General features: G+C 45.8%; 1 protein-coding gene and 1 non-coding gene across 2 annotated transcripts in view; one reads left to right on the top strand and one right to left on the bottom strand.

The window, feature by feature from the left end:
* The window catches only part of SH3TC2 (SH3 domain and tetratricopeptide repeats 2), a 45851-nt gene extending 22231 nt beyond the window's left edge, over window positions 1-23620 (bottom strand). Inside the window, exons 1-8 of the mRNA XM_037161953.2 lie at window positions 23440-23620; window positions 14594-14692; window positions 11022-11149; window positions 7953-8058; window positions 6265-6408; window positions 5012-5219; window positions 4196-4269; window positions 119-314 (exon numbers count right to left, since the gene is read on the bottom strand). Of these exons, the coding sequence (XP_037017848.2) occupies window positions 119-314; window positions 4196-4269; window positions 5012-5219; window positions 6265-6408; window positions 7953-8058; window positions 11022-11149; window positions 14594-14692; window positions 23440-23491 (1007 nt within the window). The 5' untranslated portion in view covers window positions 23492-23620. The remainder of the gene's footprint in view (window positions 1-118; window positions 315-4195; window positions 4270-5011; window positions 5220-6264; window positions 6409-7952; window positions 8059-11021; window positions 11150-14593; window positions 14693-23439) is intronic.
* LOC119061415 (U6 spliceosomal RNA) lies at window positions 9762-9867 on the top strand. The gene has a single exon (XR_005084775.2). It is a non-coding gene; the product is annotated as a U6 spliceosomal RNA (small nuclear RNA).
* Window positions 23621-25284: the final 1664 nt, after the last annotated feature.

Raw genomic sequence — 25284 nt, 5'->3', positions numbered from 1 at the left:
GCCCTGTGTTCCCAGGGAACCTGAAGTTCATTTGCAAACCCATTCAGAACAGGGTGGGACTCCTAAGGGAGGTGGCCCAGGCTCAGGACAAATCCAAAGGTCTCTCTGCCATACTCACATTGGGGAATAAGAACTAGGATCTATGTTCCTGGTGGGGACAAAGCCCACTTCTCCGGAGCACGTCGACCTCCCGATGAACCACCGGAGCCCAGGTATGACGAAGCCGATGATCTCGATGCTGTCTCCCTGGCAGAAGTTCAGTTCATCCTGCTCTTCCCTCTCGTAGCCCTTCCAGGCCTTACATTTCCCACTGGCTGTGAAGAGAGCACACGGGTCCCCTGAACAGGGCAGAAACAGTGGAGCTTTCCACTGGATTTCACAGCGGAGAGGGGTCCCACCCTTCTGAATACCAAGGACCAGTAAATTCTGCCCCCCAGAGAAGACCTTCACAAAATGACATAGGAGAATTGGCTTTTCATTTTGCCAAACGAGAACATTCAATAAAAGGAACTACCAACCACTTCCGCCATCATTTCATAAGAGAAAAGGTATCTGAACACATGTAGAAAAGGTAATCTCAGAATACTGGATCTGCCTTAGACTGGATACAGTTAGTGTGCACGGAGAACCGGAAAGCCCCCCGTGCCGTCACACTGAGGCTCATCTTCCACTATCATGCGAACACCCCATCGTGGCTGACACAAGCCCACAGAGCAGAGCAAGATCTGCTGCAGGATCTCTTCATTCCCTCCCAGCTCCTTCGGCCACTCAGTCTCCCCTACTATAAAATGGGGATAACAAGAGTACCTGTCTCTTATAAATAGTAGGGAGAGTCATGTGACCACTACCTAGCCAACCTTCAGTAAGTGGTAGCCTCATAGCACCGATGAACAGAAAACTGCTGTGACCCAGAGGCATCTTGAAGTCTCCACGCTGTGGTCATTGCCCAGCTTGACAAATTGCCTAGCTAAGATCTAGCCGTGGTATATATGTTTTTGTTTGTTTGTTTGTTTTTAGTTTTTTTAATCGATTATGCTGTTACAGTTGTTCTATTCCCCCCTTCATTCCCCTCCACCCTACCCCCCTGTCCCCACCATTACCCCCCCTTTAGTTTATGTCCATGTGTCTCAAGTTCTTTAGATTCTATATTTCCCATGCTATTCTTGCCCCCCCCCATCTATTTTCTCTCTACTGTCTATGCTACTTATTTTCTGTACCTTCTCCCCCCTTCTCCTCCTCCCACTCCCCTGTTGCTAACCCTCCATGAGATCTTCATTTCTATGTTTCTGCTCCTGATCTAGCTGTCCTTTTAGTTTGCTTTTGTTTTAGGTGTGGATGTTAATAACTGTGAGTTTGTTGTCCTTTCTCTATTCATGTTTCTTTAACTTCTTTTTCTTCGATAAGTCCCTTTAATACTTCATATAATAAGGGCTTGGTGATGATGAACTCCTTGAATTTGATCTTATCTGAGAAGCACTTTATCTGTCCTTCCATTCTAAGTGAAAGTTTTGCTGGGTAGAGCAATCTTGGTTGTAGGTCTTTGGATTTCATGACTTGGAATACCTCTTTCCAGCCCCTTCTTGCCTGTAAGGTCTCTTTTGAGAAATCAGCTGACAGTCTGATGGGAACTCCTTTGTAGGTGATTGTCCCCTTAGCTCTTGCTGCTTTCATTTTAATCTTGGCTAATGTAATGATGATGTGCCTTGGTGTGTTTCTTCTTGGGTCCAACTTCTTTGGGACTCTCTGAGCTTCCTGGATTTCCTGGAAGTCTATTTCCTTTGCCAGATTGGGGAAATTCTCCTTTATTATTTGTTCAAATAAGTTTTCTACTGGTGGCTGTGCCTTTCCCCCTTCTGGTACCCCTATAATTCGGATGTTGGAGCGTTTAAAGATGTCCTGGAGGTTCCTAAGACTCTCCTCATTTCTTTGAATTCTTGCTTCTTGACTCTTTTCTGTTTGGCCATTATTTGCTTTCTTCTGGTCCACTCCATTGATTTGAGTCCCAGTTTCCTTTTCATTGCTATTGGTTTCCTGTGCAATTCCATTCATTTCAATTAGTTTCGCCTTCATATGTTTGTCTAATTTGTGGCTACAATCAACCAGTTCTATGAGGATCCTGATCACCAGTGTTTTAAACTGTGTGTCAGAGTTTTGCTATTTCTTCATCGCTTAGATTTATAGGCTCTGGGGCTTTGAGATCTTCTTGAGCCATTTTTGGTCTGTTCGTGCCCTTTAAGTGTGAGGAGAGGAGCCTTGGACTACCAGGTCGCTGGGTTGTGACGCTGTATGTGGCGGCGTGGTCAGAGCGGGGAAATGGCGGCACCCTCTGCTGTTTCAGGCCGCTGGGTGAGGAGTAGCGCCTTAGGTGGTTCACCTGGGCCTGGCCACTCAGAGTCACTGGGTTATGACGCTGCATGTGGAGGTGGGGTCAGAGCAGGGAAATGGCGGCGCCCTCCCTGCCGCTTGCCGCGGGGACCCGCTGGGTCCCGGTCCAATCGCCCACTCCCTCGCTTGTCTATCCGTGCACCAGTGCACGACCACAGTCAACCTGCAGCCCTGCTCCCTCGCTGTTTCCCCGCAGTTGCTCGCTTGGTTGCTGGCTTGGTCGCTTGCTCGGTCTCTTGCTCGGTCGCTCACTAAGTCCAACCCTGCACCTGGATTCCACGCCTGAGTCCGTCTGTCCGAGTTTTCCTAACCCCGCTCCACCAGCTGCTGGTTTCGCCCCTTACCGGTCAGGCTGAAGAATTTGTTCTTAACAGACTTCCGAAAAGTTCGATTTTCTGTGTTCTGGCTGTGTTTTCTGTTGCTAATATTTAGTTGTCTCTAAACTTGGTTGTGTGAGAAGGCACGGCTTATCCACCTATGCCTCCATCTTGGCGGAAGTCTAGCCGTGGTATATTTATGAGCATTGCACTCCAGTTTACACAGCACACTTATGTCTGTTTTCTCAGATTTCTCCAAGACCCCCCAGGGTTCGTAGAGCCAACTACCAGCATCCTCGTTTTATAGAGTAGAGAGCAGGAGGCACAGGGAGGGTGTGTGATTTGTCTGAGGAACCCTGTGCGGCAAAGCTGGATCTCTCCACTGTTGGTGACTCTTCTTTTTCCTGATTCTCCTCTGATTCAGTTAACGATGTTTTATGTGCCTTGGTTTCCATATTTGCTTTAGCTCCTCTGCTAAAGCTACTAGCTTTTTTTCTGACATTTTTGGTCAAATTTCCATGGACCATGTTTTTAAGACCAGAAATTCCCACTCCTTTGTGGGCTAGTAGGACACACAGTGTGGTGAACACAGGCAGTGTGGGAAAGCTGCCCTGGGTGACCTACGGCGCTCATTCGGTTCAGTTCTCAGGACATTTAAAGTCGGCTCTATGGTGCAGCTCACTAATGAGGAACTGCAGTGTAGCGAGAGCACGTAGCTGGCCAAGGTCACACTGGTTTTCAGTTGTGGAGTCAGAATCTGAGCTAGAACAGATGTCATAGCCCCGTGTTCTAACCACAGGGCTCTACTGGCTCAGGGAGTTAAAAATCTTGTTTATGGTGAATTGTCGATTAGATTTAATTTCTGGGTTCCATGGTTCCTGCTACTCCTTTTTTTCTTAAATGTTATTCAGGCTTAGAACTTATAAAATTTTACTTTGTGCTGGGAGCAGGGGACTCTAAGGATGAAGATAAGAGGAATATATATTCTAGACACCTATGAAGTTTGTTATCCACTAGATAAATCTATATTTTAATTATGTGTGTATGTATATGTGTGTGTATTTCATTCACTTATTCAAAAATTATTTTCTAGGTACTCTATGTGCCAGGACGTCTTACTCTTCCCAAATTCAAGATTAATTTCACAAAACTCTAAGGGAAATTAAAAATGTTTGGACCAGGCAGCCTGCTTTCCCCCTACGTCTCTAAATCCCTGTGGTCCTCCTCATTCCCTAGCATCTCACTTCCAGGCCCTCGTGCGTGTGTGCGCTGCCCGCTCCTGCAGCATCTCCCCCAGGGCCCTGGGCTGGGGACTCTCACTTCACAGGCAAGCAAACCCACATGCACAGACAGAAACTGGCTTCCCCACAGCCAGTCAGTAGCTGGGGTGGACAGGAATTCACATCCACCAACTCCAAACATGCAGACAAAATTCGGAGGTGGGACAATGTTATCTCCCTAACAACACCACACTGTTTCCAACTAGGCCGTACCAATCTGATCGGAGCCCATCCAGTCCCTCTTTCTGGAAAGGCCACAGGTTCCTGGATAATTCTTCAGGAACCATCTGTCAATGGAAACACAGGGTTTGCAAAAGCGGGTCTCGAAAAATCAGAGCAGTGAGCAGACTAGCCCATTACAATAACAGTGGTGGTGATGAGGGTAAGTGCTGTTGCTGACTTAGTATAACGAGGAGCTTACTGAGAACTCACTTGGGCTTGGGCACTGGGAAAAGGAGAGGAGGCCAGCGTGTGGGGCCTGTCGGCTGCCTCTGCTATTAGTCTGTCAGTTAAGTCACCAACGAAGGATCCCTTTCCATTCTGTCCGCTTCTCTGCCACAGCCACACACAGCCCATGGCTGGGTAATGTTTATTGCCATAATGGATGAGTTTAAATATCTTCCAGCCAAGATTCTCACGTTCTAGTGTGAAAAACATCCCCTTATGTTTAAGGGGAGCTTACGTAAAATGCAGGTTCCTGAATCCAACCCCAGAAGAGTCTGAGGGCCAGGGTCTAAATCTGTAGTACAGTCCTGGGTGGCCAGGATAGCCACAGTGCCCGGTCCCTACACTGAGAAACACTACACTGGAGACCAGGCGGTGTACTACCACTGAGGTACACTGCCCACCCAAAATTTAGTGTTGTCTCCAATTTCACCAAATTGTGCAAATCTTGGTTGTTAAACATAAAAATGACAAAAGAAAAAAAGCCACCCCGACTTTGTTCCCTCCCTGGCATCCAGCATGCCCACTCCGTTCAGCCCAGACCTCCGTCCGGGCCCCTCTCCCGGGAGGCAGGTGGCTACTCACTGGTGGAAAGGGAGTGGCAGAGGTTCCAGGGCTGACACTGGCACCAGGCCCCGCTGACCCGTCACCAAGGACATGCCTTCCCACTCAGACTCGCTTTCACCTTCAGCTATTTTCACTGAGATTAACTCGTTCTTGCAGAGTGTCAGGCACTCCCCGTCCTTCTCAGCCGGCTGAGCCACAGGGCATGTGGCTCTGCAGAAGAAGTGGCCTGCAGATAATAAGAAAAGCCCTCCCAAGGAGTAGCAGGAAGTGAAGGGGATTATCACAAAATGCAAAGTCTCTCCGCGGCCCAGACACTTTTCTTTCTGCGAGAAAAGTACACAGTTGGTCAAGGTTGGGGGCAGGGAGGTATGACGGGAGGTCTTTGAGACCCTGGAAAACTGGTAGCAGGAAAGAAGCCACTAAGAGGGAATTCACTTAAAATAGACACCAAAAATTCTGAGCAATTTGTGAGTCTTAGGTTTATTTGGGACTTCACCTTGAAAAAGAATGAAACAAAAACTTATGAACATATATCTTAACAGAACTTCAGTTATAATTGTAACTTCATGCTCAATCTTAGGACCAACAAAGAATGAGTTACATTGATTCGAATGAATATAATTTCTCCAAGTAAATTTCATAGTAACATACTATGAAATTCTTTCCTTCTTATATTGTTTGTGCAATACAGGCACAAACTAAATCATTTTGCAGAAGATTGGATGAGAATCTTACTAAGTGTCTATGGCGTCATCATTTGTCACTGGTCAGGCCCTTCCTGGTGAACAGATTTCCTGGGAGTTTCATGTGGTTCTCTAACATCCCTTTCCTCGATCTCATGAAATTTTTTAAGTTTTGCAAGATTTGCAATTTTATTTTATAATCAAATTATATAATATGTTTAGAAAAGTGATTCTCAATCTTGGGTGTATATTGGAATTACCTGAGCAACTTTCAATATACACCAAAGCCTGGTCCCCCACCTCTGGAGAGCTAACCTGCCTGGGTGAGCCCTGGCAAAAGCACCTTCTGAAAAATCCCCAGCTGGTTCAAACCTCAGACAATCAGTGAGACTGGCCAGCAGAGCTGTTCCTGTGATGTCAATGTGAAACTGAGAGAAATATTTGGAGTAATATTATAACAGGTGGGTTCATTTGTGAATATTATCACATTTAAATGATTTTTGCCTCCTTTGTAACCTGATTATTTCAGGGACTCTGATAATAAGTATCCAGATAAGACCTTCATCCCCACCCCTACTCCATGCTCACCTTCCTGTGTCAGGAGCGCCAGGTACATTGTTTCCAGGTGTTTATCATCTACTGACACTTGGATCTCTGTATCCTCCACCAACCTGCAGTTGAGCCAGTACTTGTGGTCAAAGAGAAGATGCTCCAGACAGGCAGACACGTAGCCTGAGAAGTCAAGCCGACAAGGTTCCTGAGCAGCCAGAGCAGGGTGAGCAAGTTCCTGCCTGAAGTCCCCTCCCCAACTTTGATCCCCAATTTGTTCCCATTTAACTGGAATTAGAAGAGCATGAGAGGGGTAGCTTAGAAATTTCTAGAATGAATTGATTTTTGTCGATATCTGTGGGGAAATGCAAGTCATTTTAAATGTTTTTTACCTTGTCTAACATAGTTGTGGGTCTCCATGAGTGCAGAATGAAATAAGCAAACCCCGCTACCTTTTTCAAATATATCCGTGGAGAAATCTCCACAATGACAATGTTGGTTCATTCCTGCTCCCAGTAACATGACAGGAGGCTCAAACTCCTGTACCCAGGTGATGCGGCAGCAGAGGTCGGGGTTCTCCATGGCCCACAAAGGAGCTGGGATCTACTTCTACGTCCCCACTCTGCCCTTCCACCTCACCCACGCCCAGCAAGCTCTCCTTTGTTAAAATCAGACTAGGAACTATACAAATCGTAGAATTCTAACAATTATGGACAGTACTTTAAACATGCCAGTAAATGGAATGTATTTGTATTAAAATTTTGCTCCTTTTGAGACTTTCTCTTTTCAAAAGTGGCGAAGTACGTCTCTTTGCATTCTGACTCTGTGTGGTACTGACTCAGGCCTCATGTATCTCCTTTCATGGTGCTTCGCGTTCTCTAGTGGGCACACAAGTCACCTGGGGGCCTCAGTGAAATACAGGTGCTGGGCAGTAGGTCTGGGGTGGGGCCTGGGAGTCCACCTTTCTAACACTAGCCATGTGATGCTGGTCCACGGAGCACACTCGGAAGACAGAGGGTCTCTAGTGGTCGCAGAAGGACATGTGTGGTGGAGAGAGAAGAAAATCACCGCGACTATAGAGAACACAAGTCCCTGCACAAGGCTGCTTCCTGTGTCAGTCCACACGGAGACCAGCGTCTTCTGGGACATGTACAATGTGTGTCAACTCAAGTGGCCTCCTCTCGCTTTGTCACTTCCCTGTCACGAGTAACCCTCCATGAGGAAGGTAGGGGGACCATCTCCCACCACAGCAGTGCAATGCTGTGCATCCAAATCCTCCTTTACCTTCCAGAAAACCTTGCAACCAAGGCCCCTTTAGCAGATAACTCCTCCATCTCATGCTTTGGCTCTCTCAGGAAAATGGAAATATAGAACTTCACTGTTTTAAGCAGCTACTCTGACCTTGCTCAAGACTGGTTCTTTTTTTTTTTTTTCAAACCATCAAGTTCACATCTATCTTGGTACTTTGAATTTTAGTCTTGACCAATAATAACTCTTTGCCAACTGATTGATTCTCTAATAAAGAAGTCTCTCCCTGAATAAAAAGAAGTGTTGCATGCATCATTTTAAAGTCATAGTTAATATCTGCTTTACATTTCATTTCAGGCATTTTGTAGTTAACTACCCATGTTAGGGCTCTACCTCTTAATTATCTGAGCCAGACCAGTTCCTTAATGTCAAACCCTCCAAATTGGCTGATGTGTCCACCTGCCTGCTCCATGTCGTACCTAAGTTCAGGTAGGTGGAAAACTTCCAGATTTCCTCCATGGTCTTGAAGGTGATGAGGAACTGGGACTTCTGGGACTGGATGCCCACCAGCCTGGCTGAGAGGTCCTGAGCAAAGAGAACAGTGAGTCAGTCTGGCTCAGTGCCTGGTGAACCAGCCCATATCGGTACCAAACCCTCGGTATGAATTTCTTGATTGTGGCACTGAGTTTCATATCAAAGACACACAAAAAGAAAACAACCTAAATGCCCATCATAGGAGACTGGTTAAAATGAATTACGGTTCATCAGACAATGGAATATTATGATATCATGCAGCCATAAAAAAGAATGGAGAAACTCCATTAGCCTCTAAATAAACTCTGCTAAAAGGAACAATGGTAGTAACCAAAAGAAAAAAAAAAACAGGTATAGATGAGCAGTGAATAGTACCTGTTGTGTAAATAAGTTCTGTGGGGGAAAGTGGATGATAAATCATGGAAGGCACTTTGATTGTGAATCTATGTATACTGATTATTTTTATAAAGCTGGCAAACAGAAAAAGCACGCAAAAATAAAATTGATTAACTGAGTCCTTTTTCCTATACATGAGTCTCTATGTAACTATATTAATATAAATAGCATCACATCACTTACATTGTTTTGTGATCTTTTATTGCTAAACAATATTTTGTGAACCATTTTCCACGTCATTGACTAATCCACATTATTTTGAATGGTTACATGTGCCATTGTTGCATTAACATAATTAATTCTTAACATTTCCTTAGGGCTAGACATTTGAGTTGTTTTAATTTTTTTCAACATCCTAAACAGCACTGTGATAAGCGTCCTCCACCCAAACCTTTGTGCACATCCTGGACTGTAATTTTGAGAAGTGGCGTTGGGATGGAAGGATAAACACGCTTCAGTCCTGTGATGCAGGAGCTGCAGTGCCCTCTGAAGATGGTGTCATGTACAAGCTCGCAAGCAGAGCCAGAGGGGGCCTGCGAGCCCCACCCCCTTTTTCAATGCCTGAAAAAACAGACCTGAGTCACTGCCCAAACCTGGTTTTCCCCTAGAATCCTCTCTTGCTTGCCCAAGCCCCTGGAGTTGACTGTCATGAGGGACAATCAGAAAGTCCCTGTCACCCCAGGCCAGGTCCCGCCATCAAAGATCAACTCCTGTGACCCTGATCTGGGAGAAACCTGGGGAAAGAAGAAGACACAAGGGTCCGGACGAGGAGCCAGCCCCCAGTTCAGCAAAGTCAGAGTTCCCTCCAGTGTTCGCCATACCAGGCCCCAGGAGGCCCCAGCTCCTGAAGGATGAAGGTCCCAGTAATCAGGGAAGTCCTTCTAGGCAGAAATTGATTTACAGAGAATTTACTGATTGTCGAGCCCTTCACCAAGAGCTTTATGAGCAACGCCTCATTTAACTCTCACAATCATCCTGTGGAAAGAGCACAATCACAGCACTTCATCCATTCTAAAATGCACTTTCATCATTTTAGCAATTTCTGAAACAAAAAATAAGGAAGCAAGACATCATAGTTGATTGGCAGCATTTATTTTCTTTCTTGGAGGTAAACAAACTAATGGCGTATAATCAAATAGCGTTTCAGAGTTCATAGAAAATGGGATTGTCTCTATCTTACAGTCAAGGAGACCCAAGCAGAGACAGGTTAAACAACCTGCCCAAGGTCACCCAAGAGGACTCGGTGGCACCCTAGCTGGATCCAGCAGACTCCGGGGCTTGGCCCAGCAGACCAGCTCCTCAACTGAACGCAGCAGCCCTTGCCCAGGATAAAAGGGACTCCAATGAAAGACAACCCTGTGCTCTCTTCGGCAGCACTGACAGTGACACCGGGACGATGCCGAGAAGGTTAGCATGGCCCCTGAGCAAGGGTGACACGCAGATCTGTGAGTGTTACATGTTTAAAAAGGAAAAGAGATGAAAAAGAAACTATGATGCCAGTTAGCAACTAATGCCTCCAAGTGCCTGAATTCCAGAAATTCCAAAACAAAACCCAAAACACTCCATTGCTATCACTGATCTCCTATGTGTGGGCCATACACCACCACCCCAGCACATGCAAGCTCTCTGCTGACACCACCCCACACACGCCTTCCCACAAAACACAGATGATCGTGTTTGGTTACATGACAGGTTAACAGAGCTCGTTTCTCTTTTTATTTTTTTTAATTTATTTTTTTTATTTTAATTGTTGTTCAAATACAGTTTTCTGTCTTTTACTCCCATCCCAGCCCACACTCCCAGTCCTCCCTACTCTTTTTAATTTGTATCAAATGAATGTGGAGATGGTAAAAATAACCAGAACATAATAGTTTGTTATATAAAGTGATAGTCTCCTTCCCCCACCTCTATTGCAACAACTTTCAACCAACTTTGACTTCGGTTCTCCTGGGAAATACCTCCTAAACTGTGAACAGTTGGATCCTACTCTTCTTTGGTTTAACAACTGAAGATAACATCTTCCCACTATTCTCTCATTCTAATATTCATAGTAATTAATTTTTGATCAGCAAGCTTGGTATGCTAGTGGTTACCAGTGGCTGAGGGAAGGGGACGGATGGTCTAGCGGGTGTGGAGTTTTGGTGCAAGATTATGAAAAAGTTCTGAAAATGGAGAGGGGTCATAGTCATACAACACTGTGAATGCACTCGATGCCATTGAATTGTACACTTCAAGTGGTTAAACTTGAAAACTTCTGTTTTATACACATTTATCGCAATAAAAAACCAATAAAATTCAAATTCACCAAATTTAAATGCATATACTTAACGAGGTAAGTATTATAATAACTCCCATCCTACAGAGGTTAACTTTCAGAAGGACATGCCACTGAGAGTGGCAGATTTGAGACAAAGTTGCTCTGACTCTGAGATTCCACAGACTCCCCCTCTTCTGAGTTCCTGCCTCTGGCAGAGCGGAGAATGTGTGCATTCCCTTCACTCATTTTCTGTCAGATGTTCTCCCAGGGCCTCCTCTGTTCCCTGCACTGTCTGAGGTGCCAGGAGCCCACAGCAGACGGAAACACAGGCTGGGAGTCTGAACACTCCACCGGAGCTCACCTTAAACAGCGCACGCACCTCCTGGTCCTCATTCTCCAGCGCCCAGAGCCGCCTCCTGGCCGCTTCCTGCAAGGGGCCATTTACACACCTCCTGGAGCGGCTCTTCACACTGAAGGAGAGCATCAGGTCTGCAAGGGGACAGGGGAAGGATGAGGTATATGCAGTGCAGGGGAAGAAAGAAAAGCACCAGTGTTTCTCATACCTAAACCCTGAGCAGGTATGCTCCTTTCTCAGAGATTACTGGTGATTTAACAATCCTCTAAACTGTCTCCCAGAAAAAAAAATGCTCAAGTCCAAATATGCTCTGGAAGCCCAAGACTCAGTGTACTTGGGTTGGCTATTTCTGCTGTGAGCAAGGTTGATTCCCAGACTGCCTGGCACTAGATGATAGTGCTGACAATGTCACTAAACGTTCACTAAACACATTAAGCATTGGCTGTAGAGCCAGCTAGGATATGTATTTCCTCCTGTGGGTAATTTGTGAAAGTTTCAAACTGTTTACATATTCATTAATGTATTTACATATCAAATTATAATATATAACATATATTTTATACCTTATGCATTATACATACACACATACAGTTTGTCTCTAACTTGCTTCTTTCTGATAATGCATTTACTAATATTTGTCAGGGTAACTGGTTAATTAATGTATTAACATCTATCTTTAATTTCTTCAAAATGCACATTCACTCATCCAATATAGTGAACAGGAGCTGTTTTAAATGCTACAATGCAGCAGAGAACAAAACAGACATGGTCCCTATTCTCATGTAGTTTGTATTCTTGGCAACTAACCAGTTCCGAACACAGTAATTTTGAATGAAGAAGGTGCTGTGGAAAAGTGCAACAGAGTAGAGAGACAGTGATGGAGCCCCTGGAGGGTGGGTAGGCCTTTGGATTGCACTGTCAGGAAACGTCACACTTAGGAAGTTTATCTCACAATCGCACTTTGTCCTGGGTCTTCTTCAGATGTTAAGTAGAATTACCAAACACAATAAGCCAAGAAGATGTTGGACTGGATAATCAGAAGTCTCTCTTCTAACCTCAACTTGCCAGGGGCTTCGCGAATTCCTGAGAGACGGCCCCTATCACCCTGGCCTGGGGTCCACAGGGCAGCCCTGGACCCCTACTTTTGAAAGGCCTGACTTTAACCTGGAAGGCCTGAAAATGCTGTGGCTGTAGACCAGCTCCAGTGCGGCCCACTGAGCTGACATTGCTGTGAACTCGGGCTCCATGTTTGTTCCCTTCCTTTCCTCTCTGACCTGTGTTCTATTCTCATCCAAGCCCTCCATCCTCAGCAGTCCAGCTCCACGCCTCCATCTGGTAGGCTCTCTGCACACCAGTCTCAAGGAGGAGGGGAAATCCAGGGCAGGCTTCACACAGACCTGGGCTCAAGGCTTAGCTCTTCTTGCCAGATGTACCCCCTGAGCAGTTAATTACCTCTCTGTGCTTGACTTTTCTCATTAGCAAATGGCTTTGAGTTCCCATTCCACAGGGGTTTCCAGAGGCTTACTAAATGAGATTATGCATGTAAAGATTTTGTTTGGTGCCTGGTACACGCTCAGTGTTCACTAAACAACATAAAGCATGAACTGTTGACCCTCGCAAATCCCCCACCCTCACCCAGTACTCCAGCAATTGCTCCTCTCCCTGCCCACATCTTGCCACACCTGTGGTTAACCTTCATTTGGTGATTTCACCAAACTTGTCTCTTCTGTCCTTGCAAAACCTGATCCAAACTCCCCCTAGAATCTCTCTCCATTAGCCCCTGATGAATGACAGCCCCTTCAATGTAAATCTCCTTGTTACACGTGCACATGAATCCCTGGATATGGAACTCGAAAGACGTGGACTTAAATAAGCAAACTGCCTTTGAGACCTAAACCAGTGAGCACTGACACTCCGAGCGCAGCCTCTGGGCCCACTGAGGAGCCCACAGTACCCTCTGAGACACTACGCAGAGGGGCGAGTCAAGTTCGGCATTTTGTCGTTTTTTTTAGTCCTTCTGAAAACCAGTTTTTATTCATGATAATATATCTGACTGATTCTGTCTTCAAATATTTCTTATAAAGGAGAGGTTGGCAGCAGGAGCCGAGCCTCCCCTTCTCTCTCCGTGGCCTTCCTTAAAACAGCCCCGTGGCAGAAAACGCTGAAAGATGAACAAGCTCAGCTTCAGTGGATTTTCACCTACACATACCCCTTGTCCCCTTGCTCATTGGTCTTCGTGCACAGATAAGGGAAAATGCTGACTCCACTGTGCTCTTGAAAGAACAGATGGTGGTTCAGCTTTTGACCGATGGCCGAAGCTGACAGGCAGGTAAGCAGATTGACACAATAATAAGAAATGATGGACAAGGTTTTGCTTATTGTCAGCCAAGCAGTTTGGCAGAATTTGAAATTAGGAAAAGAAAGAATCTAGTATAACACTTACACAATGTCAATTTACATTATTTATGTTCTTTGAAACATGCATAATGTAAACCTTTTTTACAAATCTGTATTTCATCTGCTGGAGAGAAGTGTATGTTTGGGGGAGCCAGGAGCATCATGGTTATGAACAAAGACTGGGGTTTGAATCCCTTTCTCATCACAGACTAACTGTGGCTGTGGGGAAGTAACCCCCTCTCTGAGGCGCTCTCTGCCACCTTCAAAATGGGGAGTATGGTGCCATCTGCCACAGGTGAGCACATGTAGATAGGAAGAACATGTGAGGGTCACTTAGCACTTGCTCAGCACAAGGTTTGCCGTCAACAATGGTCCCAGTTTCTATACGACGGAAACTGAGTCTTCTGCGGGCTTATCCTCAGAGTTTCTGGTACAAGGCTCACTCACTCCAGTGCAGCTCTCTCTGAGGGCGACCCGCCTTTGCGAGCTTCACCGAGGGCCCTTACGGGGAAACTTGTGAGAGGCTTGTATGGAGAATCAGAATTTTCTCAGAATTTCAAAATCTTTTCCTGCTTCTGAAAGATTCACACAGATGCCCTTCTGCTCAGCCAAGCCCACCTCACATGTTCAACACTTTATTCACTCACTCATTACTTGAACGAATACTTATTGAGAGCCTACTTTGTACGGGGCACTGTTAGGTACTGTATAGAGTGCAAATGTGACCTCTACCTATTTATTCAACTAGACCTGAATTTATTTACCAGACTTTCTGGAGCACCAGCTACGTGCAAGTAATTCTTCTAGATACCGTGTAGAGCACATCATTATTCAAAAACATCAGTCCTGATCTGCAGCACCTAAAACTCTAAGCAATGATGTGCTTTTGTTAATACAGCAAATATGTGTGGAGCTCCTGATATGTGCCAGATTGTGAAGAGCTTTGGGCGTTAAACCTGAAAAGGTTTAACTTAATCTCATAGACAAGGGAAAGTATCGGAAGATTTGTGAGCAAGTGAATGTCATTGTCAAGGTCATGCCTTCAAAGATGCATTTGTCAAAGGTCCTGAAAGGGATCAGAGGGAGGGAACCTGCTGATGGGACAGACAAGGAGCTTACTGCAACATTCTACAAGCAAACCATTTTTTCAAAAATAGGGCTTGTCTTTGGCGTTTGGATACCTGGAGTCATGTTCTGTAGCGGGAAACATTTTTCCTTGTCTTTGGGTGCAGATCTACACTCGCTCGATGAGGCTAGATCCTGGGAAGGAGTTTCTTTACCTGGAGATCAAATGAAAGGCCATTTGTGAGAATGTAAGCAAGTTACAAACAAAGACTGCAAGTTTTTGCCGAGTGACAATTTTTCTCCAGGGCTGGCAGCATGGAAGAATTCTATCACCATTACGCTATAATCATTTAGTACTTACCTGTTATCCAAAAAAACTGTCATATGTGCCATCTTGATCATGCAACGGTTGGGGTGTCCCTGTTTTATTAAAATAAAAACAAATTTCCACCCCCTGGTCAAACTGAGTCCCTGGCATAGGATGCTGAAGGTGCTTGATGCGTGTTGAGCCAACAAGGTCAGCACAGACAGGACTACAGCAGAGGTGCTGGAGCAGAACAAGAGAGAAGGGTGTCATTGGGGAGATGGCTGGGGCAAGGTTGTAACAGCCCTGAAAAGTATGATTGTCTCCAGACTGTCTTTCCATCTGCCCACTAAATAGCATCCTGTATGGGACATCTCTCTCGTCTCCAGCTCTCCAAAACGCCCATCTTTGCAGCTGTAGAATTAGAGTGAGAAGTAGAAAAAAAAGAATATTGTGGCAAAATCTAGGGTTAGGGAGGAGGCTGTTTTGATGGCAGAGGGTTGAGAAGAGAAGAGAGTGCAGCTAAAAAGCATGAGGCACAGCATGAGGCAGTTGATATTTTTTAAATTAAAGGGGGTTTCACAAGTATGGCTACAGAATGTGGGCCTCCTTCACAGTATTCCCAAAACACAAGAGAACTCAAGTCCTTAACACATTACTTTTGGTCACTCTGTTCTTTTGACCATGACACTACTCAAGGACTATATGTAGCATGGGGTCTGAGTATTATGTTCCCTGGTCCTGGATAGAGGGTCAGCCACTCTGACAATCACTGTTTGAGCCCCTCGCTTATTCCTCTCCATTTCTTCACTTGTGAAATGGTGGTGGGTCAAAGCCAAGCAGGCCCACCAGGGTCCCTTCCTAGACCTTTGCTGCTATTGATGCAGCCCAAGCCTGATATGTGACAGAGGGACTGTGTTCCATCCAGTCACTGCTGGTGAGTGTGGGACCCACATCCACACCTTGCAGTGAAGAGGCGATGCTGCCTTCTGTGCCCACACAAGCAGGACTTTGAGATCCAGGTGAAGGACCTTCCACTTGTTCATGGTGAGACAGTTAGCACTTTTGTGTGTGTGGTGAACAGGGAGAATGAAATGGATTTTGGCTTGAATAGGCAGAAGGGGGCCCATCAGCTCACAGCTCTTCATTCTGTAAGTCTCAGTAGGGTTCAGTGCCGAAGCTAAGCAACTTAGGTGGACAGCTGGCAGTAATGCTTTTGTTAGGCCCGGAATTAGATAAAAGTAGCCAAGAGGAACAAGGAACCTGAGGCAGGCTCCAGACTCAGCAAGGAAGATAGAAAATACAGAAAGTACAAAGAGTGCTGAATAAGATAACCGCCTGTGTATGACCTTGTCTTTGCAGAAAAGTATCCACTGCTGCAAGCAGAAAGCATTGCCATGTGTGTTCCCTCAAGATAGCCAATCGCTAACGGCTACATCTGCTTCTGTATTTGCTTGCTTGCTCACCCCAATAAAAACCCCAGGCTGTAAGCGCCAGGCGCGACTCTCATTTGCAGCCCTCTGGGCACCATGTCTCCGGACGCCTCGAGAGTTTGCCCCTGCGCAGGTAAAGCTTTGGCCAATAAAGTTTCATCTTAAACTCCTGAAAGTTTCCGACCATTTGTTGCTCGCGTTGGTGGATGCTACACTTTCTGGTTGAATGGGATCATTTCATAGCTCTGCCCTCAGCAACCAAAAGTAACTGTAGCAAAAAGACAGTGACTGGCTTGGGAATCATGAGATCCGAGGTTCAGCTCAATCAGATTCTCCCCTACCTAGTTAAATGACATTGGCCAAGACATTTCATGTGTCCATATTTTGAGATTTCACTTTTAGCACCCCTAAGTGAGGAACTGATCTAAAAGAGAGCTTCTCAACACTGGCTGCCTATTTGAAACAGCCAGCCTGCTTTTTGAAAATACCAGTGCCTAGTCTCATTTCTATGAATGCTCATTTATGTGGTTTGTTGTGTAGCCCAGCCACAGGTATTTTTTTTAATTTCCTCAATGCTTCTGATTTGACTCAGTGTGAAGAACCACGTGCCTACACTGGCGGTTCTCAAACTTTAATGTGCTGGGAATCACCTGGGGATATTGATCAAATGCAGATTCTGCCTCCATAGCTGAAAGCCTGAGGTTCTGCATCTCTAATGTGGTCCCAGGACCACACTTGGAGCCTGCTTTCCTGCTCCAGGACAAAGTTTGGAAACTGGTAAACCAGAAGCCACAGGCCAGAGAAAACCCACAAACATTTTTTTCTTTTTCTTTTCTTTTCCCCACACAGTGAACTTTTAAAGTGTGAATGAATGGCTGACATCATTTAGAAATCAGGATGTTTTGCGTAACTTGGATGCTTGGCTTCGCTTTGAGTCTGAAGACCTGCAGCCCAAAGCCCTCGCTCTATGTGGCAGGCGTCAGCTGAGGCTGTGTGGTTGCAAGTCCTCTGCTGAGCACTTGCAGTCCCCACACAGACGGGCCACTCATTCACACTCGGCCTTGGCTGGGTCGGAGAGTGCATGCATGCTGTAGGGCTGCGTGAGCAGGGACAACAGCCTGAGGATGAGGACCCATGAGGTGAGTCCACCCTGAAGAAGGAAGTCCAGGAGGGTGGCCCTGGTTGTGGGGGGCAGAGAGGGAGGAGTGCACAGCTCATAAAGATGTGTGAGGTGCAGAGCAGAAAATCACAGAGTTTTTACACAACATGCTGGTTTTCTAAAAGGTACCTGTACAAAAAAAAACTTATAGAAAAATACAGAATATCTGCATGACTTGAAGTAGCCAGTGATTTCCTAAATATGATGGAAAGAACACTATGCACAAAATAAATAATGGATAAATTAGAATCCATTAAAATTAGAAACTGTGTTAATCAAAAGACACAATTAAGACAGTGAAAGGTAAGTGACAGAGTAGAAGTAAATATAGACAATATGTATATTCATCAGAGACCTCAAATCCGGAATATACAAAGAATGCTAACAGATCTTTAATAAGTAGGGAACCTTCTAGAATATTGGGCAACAGGCCTGAATAGGCATTTTATCAAAGACAATATCTACATGGCCAATGAATATATAAAAACTCTTTCAAGCTCATCAGGCAAGTAAAAGTTACAATCACAATGAAACACCACTACATAGCTTAAATGAAAAAGGCAGATAAAGCCAAGTGTTTGCAAGAATACACAGATACTAGAACTCCATATATGGCAAGTGTGAGAATAAGTTTTGAAAATTTCCACTTTAGAAAATTGTTGACAGTATCAGATCAAGCTGAACATATCCATGTATACATATACATAAGATTCAGCAATTCCACTCCTAGGTATACATCCAAAATAGTACATACATATGTTCACCAAAACGCATATACTGAAATATTCAGAGCAGCAGTGTCAATAACAGACAAAAACTGGTGATGATGCAAAGGTCCATCTACACTACAATGGACAAGTGAAAGGTATGCGTACAATAAATACAATGCAGCAATGAGAATAAATGAGTTACCGCCCCAGGGAGCAGTGCAGATGGACATGCTCTTCTCGTGAAAATATAACACGTTGAGTACATCTAATTTCACACACAAATCTGTACGAATGGTAAATTTTAACTTTTTAGGAACAAAAAAACCTATCATGTAGAAATAAAGTACTTTAGGAAAAATATATGATTTTTTTCATGACCGAAAGGAAATAACCCAAAAGGTCCATGGTGGTGATTGCTGAGTCATTTTGAATGACTTTCCTGTACTTTTGTCTACTTTCCAAGCATTCTGCAATCAGCATGCCTTTGCTCTCTAACACTAGAGGCAGGTGAAGAAGTGTCTAGGAACAAAGAGTCTGCAATCGGATGGTCCAGGATGCGAACCCCAGCTTCTTCTTTAGCCACGTGACCTATGTGAACCAGTCTATGTGGTTCAGGTGGGGCTGACCCCATTCATCCCTGGCTGCAAAAGTGGTCACATGACTGAAGCAAAAGTGAATCACTTTATGCAGCGCCACAGACTTACAACCAGATTAAACCACTGAAAAGTAATCGTAGGATCCTCATCAGCACTCTTAGAGAAGAGCGGATTTCTTCCCCTGGACTTGAAGCTGTGAACTTGGAGCTGTGGGGCCCAGCTACAGAGACGCCTGCCTGAGCTTGAGGCCAACCCAGTACAAACAGAGCCCCGGAAAGATAATTTCCTGGTAACATCATGGATTTCTTGATCAAGCCACTCCTGAAGCAAATAACCTCTGGACTTTTCATGTATGGGTCACTAAATTACCTTCTAGAAGCTAGTTGCTTTGTTATTATTTTTGGTTAGAAAAAGTTACTGACTTAATTCAGAAAACCCTGAGATTTATTTAAAAGCTGTCAAACTACTTTCCAAAGTGCCTGTATGGTTTTACACTCCCATCAGCTTTGTATGAGAGTTCCAGTTGCTCCACATCCTCACCAATACTTACGAGTACTGGTTTTTTTTTATTTTAGCTATTCTATAAGTACAGTTTTATTTCATTGTTTTAATGTGTATTTCCCTAATAACTACTAATGCTGCACATTTTTTTCATGTGCTCATTTGCCATTCCGTATTTTCTGAATGAAAGTGTCTATACAAACATTTTGTTCCGTTTTAATGGGGTAATAATTACAGAAAATGAATGTTAGAAGAGTCGTTCAGTTTCACCCCTGATTTTGCTGCTTCGGAGCCTGAGCCCCAGAGAGTGATGGTGACTTGTCCAAGGCCACACAGAAAGTCAGCCACAGAGTGCGGGTGTGGGCCTTGCTGTTTCCACCACAGTACCCTGACCTCAAAAATCTGATTTCCAAAGTCTCTAATCCGGGAAACATCTAACTCACAGACACTTGCTGCGAATGAGAATCCACTCCGATTCCTCCTCTGGCTCTCCTCCCTCACCCTCAACTGTAAGGAAAAAACTAGATAGTAAACATTTCCCTGAATGACTTTTTTCCCCACTCACATATTTTTCTTCCTCCTTTGACCTGACAAGCATACGATCAGCAGTTTCATGATGTAAGCCCCCTGTCCTTATAGGGATAATGGTCAGATTAGAGCTACAGCTACATCAGGTGTAGCTTAGACAATAATGTGGAGTAGGGCTTAATGATAGAATTTTGCTCAAGTTTTTAAATCTTCAAAATTGTTTTTTTTGCAATGAATATGTAAAAATGTAAAAAAGCAAAAAACCACTGAATTCATAAAAGCAATTAGCTTTGGGGAGCAAAAAGGCGAACGTGATTGGGAAAACTACAAGGGGACCCTAATTGTGTCTGCAATGTTTCATTTTTTCAAAAAGTATGAGAAAGATTAAAACAGTCTGAAGCTAATACGGCATGAAGTAGAAACTTACTAAAGTTAGATGGTGGGCTTATTATTCTAATATTCTCTATCATCAGGATGTTCAAAGTGCCTCACAAGTTTTTTAAAGTTCAAATGTGAAGCATCATTTACTCCTGTCCGCATTCACCTTTGGTCTCCTATTATCATACTGACAGTTACTACTGACCACAAAGGTTGGAAAGGAAGTTACAAACACTAACAATCAATATAGGCAAATGTATCTCTCTCACATCAACTGTTTAAGGGTATACATCTGCCAAATTCCTTCGAGAATGTGTTGAAGATAAGGGGGAAGTGCTAAGAGGTTTTGGACCCACAAACTTGGACATGGCTTACTCTGTAATCCTAAGTGAGCAACTGTAGTTTATTAAACAATGGCAAGAACACTGAAGGGTCCCAGAAGTTAGAATTGATGGCAATTGCTCACCATGTGCAATCAGGAGGTTTATATGAGCAAATGAGAGACATCACAGGAAACATATGTTGCAGGCAGCATCCCGGCATGAGAAGGTGGCATGCCTGTGGCCATCAGAACCAACATTAGTCATCCTGTCACACAGCAGCAAACCAGTTGGGCAGCTGTCCAGGGCTCAGTTCTGATGTCAGGGCTCAAGAACCTTGCCCTCTGCTGCCTCCCTTTCCCCTGAGCACTGTTGGTCCTCGGTGTTTACTCCCACTTAAGCAGACACAATGGCAGAGGCAGCCAAAGAAACATGAGCACAGAGCCTGCTCCAGAGCATCTATGTATGAGGAAGAAGGAACTCTGGGGCACTCCTTACCAGCTACAGATAACACAGCCCACAATCACTGAGGGGCTATCTGAAGCCAGACCCTGTGCTCCATCCATGAGATGAATTATCCCATTTAACCCACACAAATGCTCCAAGTAATAGATACTACCATTAGATGCAGTTTATAGACAGGAAAACTGAGGTCTGAAGAATAGAGTGAAGAAATACAATGAAGTCCCTAAACTCAAGATACTAAACTACTAAAATCAAGTAGGTTGAAGTATGAGGAAGCAATCCTGTTCTTGTTTTCATGAGCCTGGGAACCTAAACCTTTGACCTTTACAGTCTTGTGTCGATACATGGTATCCATCAAGCCTCCAGATAAACCCCAAATGACCCCTGAAGGACTAAGGAGAGAATGCTCACACAGCCAGACCACCTGACATCCATCACCCAGGCCACTGGTCACCTAGAGGATTTCCATCACGGACTAACCCAGAGGCCGAGAATGCAGGCCTGATTCCTCTCCAGAACATACCCCTTACTGTAAGAAGCCTCAGCTTTTCCTTCTTCCAACCACTCTGGGTATCACCTAGTTGTGTTTTCAATTTGGAAACCCTAAGACCCTCAAATAAATCTTTATCTTTTACTTCTAGCCACAGCCTCCTGTTGCATTGATGCTCATTCAACAGGTTCAAAGAATATAAGAGACTTGACCAGCATCACATGATTATGAAGTTGCTCCAAGATGGTTTCCTATTTCGTTCCATTTTTCTAGGACAAATAAAGGCACCTAGAAGGTGATGTTTATAACAACTGGCCTCAGACCTACAACACTTCCATCAACCACCCTAGGAAGAGGCCCTGGCAAGGATAGGGGACAATATGAAATGATGTCATTGAAAAGCCTCAACAGAAATAAACAGCAAGCTGACTCTTGGTGAAACAGTGAATCTGGGATGCCAACCAATTATTAATAACAAAGTCAGGAAAACCAATAAAATAACTGAATAATAGTATTGAAGAACTTGGAGGATGTTTCTTCAATATTGGTTTGTTTGTCTGAGCTACATAATGCTCTTCCATGAAATCCTGGTTGAAAGACAAGATCTGAAGCTAAAGGGCAGGGTGCAGGAGGAGGGGTCCCAAGAAACCTGCACAGGCTGAGTTTATGAGCCCCTCATTTTATAGATGAGCAAACGGAAGCCTGGGGAGAGAGTGTGATGTGCTAAGGCCATAGAAATGTAATTAATGTGGCTAACGTTTATTGTGCTTAATTAACTGTGTACCAGATTGTCTTAAGTGTTGCACATGTAGTCTTAACCCCACCACAACCCTAGGAGGCGGACACAGTGATATCATAAGATCTACAGATGAGAACACTGAACCACAGAGAGGTTTGTCAGGTTTGACTTGCAAATTGTACAATGCAGGTCAAAGAACCAAGATCTCACCCAGGCATTCTGGCCTCAAAGGCCAGCTGATCAACAGTGATGATGCCTGCCTTGGTGGCCTTGTTTGCAGGTTTGCTTATACTTTCTCAGTCTGGGGTGGCCTTGATCTGGGAGCTTCATCCTGCTAGAGGTGCCAAGGGCCTAGGCTAGAACTTCAAGCAAAGGAAGCAGAACATGGCTACTTCCCATTCACCTTGACATTGCTGAGCCCAACTAGCAAGACTCACAGGGGAAATCCTCTGTCAGAGACTAGAAAGCCTGGTCTGGGGGCTCTCCTGGGCTCCTCCTCTGAGGAACCACGGCAGTGCTCCAGGCCGACACGGTGCTAACCAGGGTTAGGAATGGCTCCTCGATATGATGCTCTTCTAGCTCCTCACTGGTCTCAATTCAACCACCCCCACCCCCAAAGCTGCCACTCACCCTGATAAACGCCATTTGTGAGACCACAGGGCCTCACCCTGTGGTCCTGGTCTGAAGAGAAGCAAGGAGTTTGCATTAGGGTAACCCATCATCCTGGTATCCTGGGACCGTCCCAATTTTAGCCTTGACTCTATCCAGGGAAACCCACCCTGTCCCAGGCAAACCAGGGTGGTTGGTCACCCAATGTCAGGTCTTGGTGGCTTGACAGTTTCTTAGAACAACTCTCTGACATACCGAAATGATATATCACACTGTAATAGGCTGGAGGCAGGAAACTGCCTGTTTTTCTTCAGTAACAGCAACCCTGATGAATGTACGGTTTGAGGGATGGAGGCCAAGTTTCTGACCACCCATGGGCCCCAGAGGAACTCACAGCCTGAGCTCTTTTCCTGACCTAGAGAATCTTGGGAAGAAAGGAAGGAAGGGCTTAGTCACACCCTGAGAGTGGCAGCCAAAAACAGCACTGGCTCCTCACAGAGCCAGCTCACAGCCTCTTTCTTCAGGAAAGGTAGAGGCTTCCCAGGCTTTGCACTCTTTTCACAAAGCCAAAATGGCAAATACTGACAGAGGGAGGGAGCAGGGAGCCAGAAGGCACAACCACCTCCCTGTTCTTTAGAAGATCAGCTTCCCCAACCCAGCAGACCCCCGAACCTTCACTGGACCAACCACCTCAGCTAAGACACAAGCCGGGGCCCCCCAGAAAACTCACCTGGGCCCCAGGACAGAGTCGGCTCCCTGGGGATGCAGAAGCAGCCACCCATGTGTTCACCATCCTCCTGGGGCCGAGGACCCTGGGAACACCAGCCAGAACTGCACGGGGAGGGGACAGCCTCCCCACGGTGTTCCTCCTCCCGCCTCCACCCCAGCACACGAGGGACCAAGGCCCCAGCTCAGTGCACAATGCAGCCTTTGATATCCTGGCTGCAGCAGGAGGCCCAGGGAGGATGGGAGGGGCCGCCGTCCCTCAGGCCTCATCGCCCTCGCCCTCGCACTGCCAGGCCTCTGCCTGGGAGCAGAGCTCCTCCCTGACTCTCTGCAGACTGCTTCATGCCTAGCAGGCTGTGGCACATTCCTGGCATTCTAAGATTGAGATACACAGTTCGGTTCCTGTGGGGGTAGCCAGGGTGGAGGAGGAGGGCAGAGAGCACCCCAGGAACCAGGCTGCTGGTCTTGCTCCCTCCTGGACTGACTTGGCCTGCACTGAATTGTCTGCCTCGGGAAAAGGATTCCCCACCCGGGCTCTCTGCAAACACCAGTCTTGGCTATACTCGTGAAACTGAAGCGGGAGCTTTGGGCGAGGCATTTCACCTCCACCCCAGGGGCATCAGTGAGACAACCGCCTGCTGGCAAAGGTGCCACACCCCAGCCCTGGTGCCCAAGGCCTTGGTCAGAGGGAATCTGGGAAGTCGCCTGATGTGGCCCAGCATCTCGCAGGCGAGAAGGTGGAGGACCGGGTAGGTGAAGTCTACAAGTATGCACAAAATACTGGTCACACAGACCAACCTCTTTTCCATTTTGGAAAATCAGCAGAGCAGGGGAATGCAACTGACTCGGTGTGGCTGAGTCTCAGCAAACCTCCCCTGACATCGCCCAAAGGAAATGGAGAAAATAGGGCTGACTGCCAGCCAGGTTGGACAGGGACACAGGTGATCTAACAACCACACGCAAGGATCGCTCATCCCTTAGTGTTTGTTTAACACCAAGAGCAAAGGTCAGTGGTGAGTGGTCTAAAGAATGAGGAGATGTAGGCCAAGAGAAAGCAGGGTCCCGACTGCCAGAAGGATGGACTTGGGGTCCCTCTCACAAGCATTTGAAGGAGGGAGGTGGCCAGGTCAAGTCAAATTCTGGAAGTAGGACTGGGGTGACAACGTGAAGGGTGACCCAGGAGTCAATCTCACTGGAGTGGTCCGGAGTGTCCACCTCATATACCAGCTCAAACCCAGGAGACAGCACCTCGACCACAGGTCTGAAGTCTGACTCCAGGTGCAGACTGACTCTGCCTGACTCCCAGGTCCTACAGAGCAGGCACTCAGTGCGCACACTTCACTTAAATCCCGTGGGGTCGGCATTGTTGTCCCTGCTCGTAAGGGAGGAAGCCGACGAGCAGGGCTGTGTAACTTGTCTCAGGCCCTACCATGTAGGACTGTCAGATTCAGGACCTGCCAGCAGCTGCACCTTTCTGCTTACAGGTTCTTTCCACAAGCACACTGAGGGAGGACTAGGCTGGGGCAGGGGCAGGGAGTACAGGAGGCACAGGATCTCCGATCACACTGCCACCAGGCAGGATGTTTGAAGTATCCACTTCCCATAATGTGTCCCATGCCTTTCTCCTCGCCAGGGTATAGGCTAAGTATGAATTAGGATGTTTTCTTGGGCCCAAGATAAAAGGGCAAGGGTTTCTTCAGAAAGCAACCATCTGAAACTCGAGGAGGTACATGAGAATCAGACAAGAGAAACCATGGTCTAACTTGCAGAGGACAGCAAATCTCAGACTTGCCATTTCCCCTTTACTTGCCTGCACACCATTGTTATACAGGCGCAATAATGGAGATCA

The sequence above is a fragment of the Artibeus jamaicensis genome, unplaced genomic scaffold (genome assembly GCF_021234435.1).
Source record: "Artibeus jamaicensis isolate MK-2021 breed Jamaican fruit bat unplaced genomic scaffold, CSHL_Jam_final contig_432, whole genome shotgun sequence".
Taxonomy (NCBI): domain Eukaryota; kingdom Metazoa; phylum Chordata; class Mammalia; order Chiroptera; family Phyllostomidae; genus Artibeus; species Artibeus jamaicensis.
Note: the sequence above shows the minus strand (reverse complement) of the source record. Positions and strands in the feature narration are given on the sequence as shown.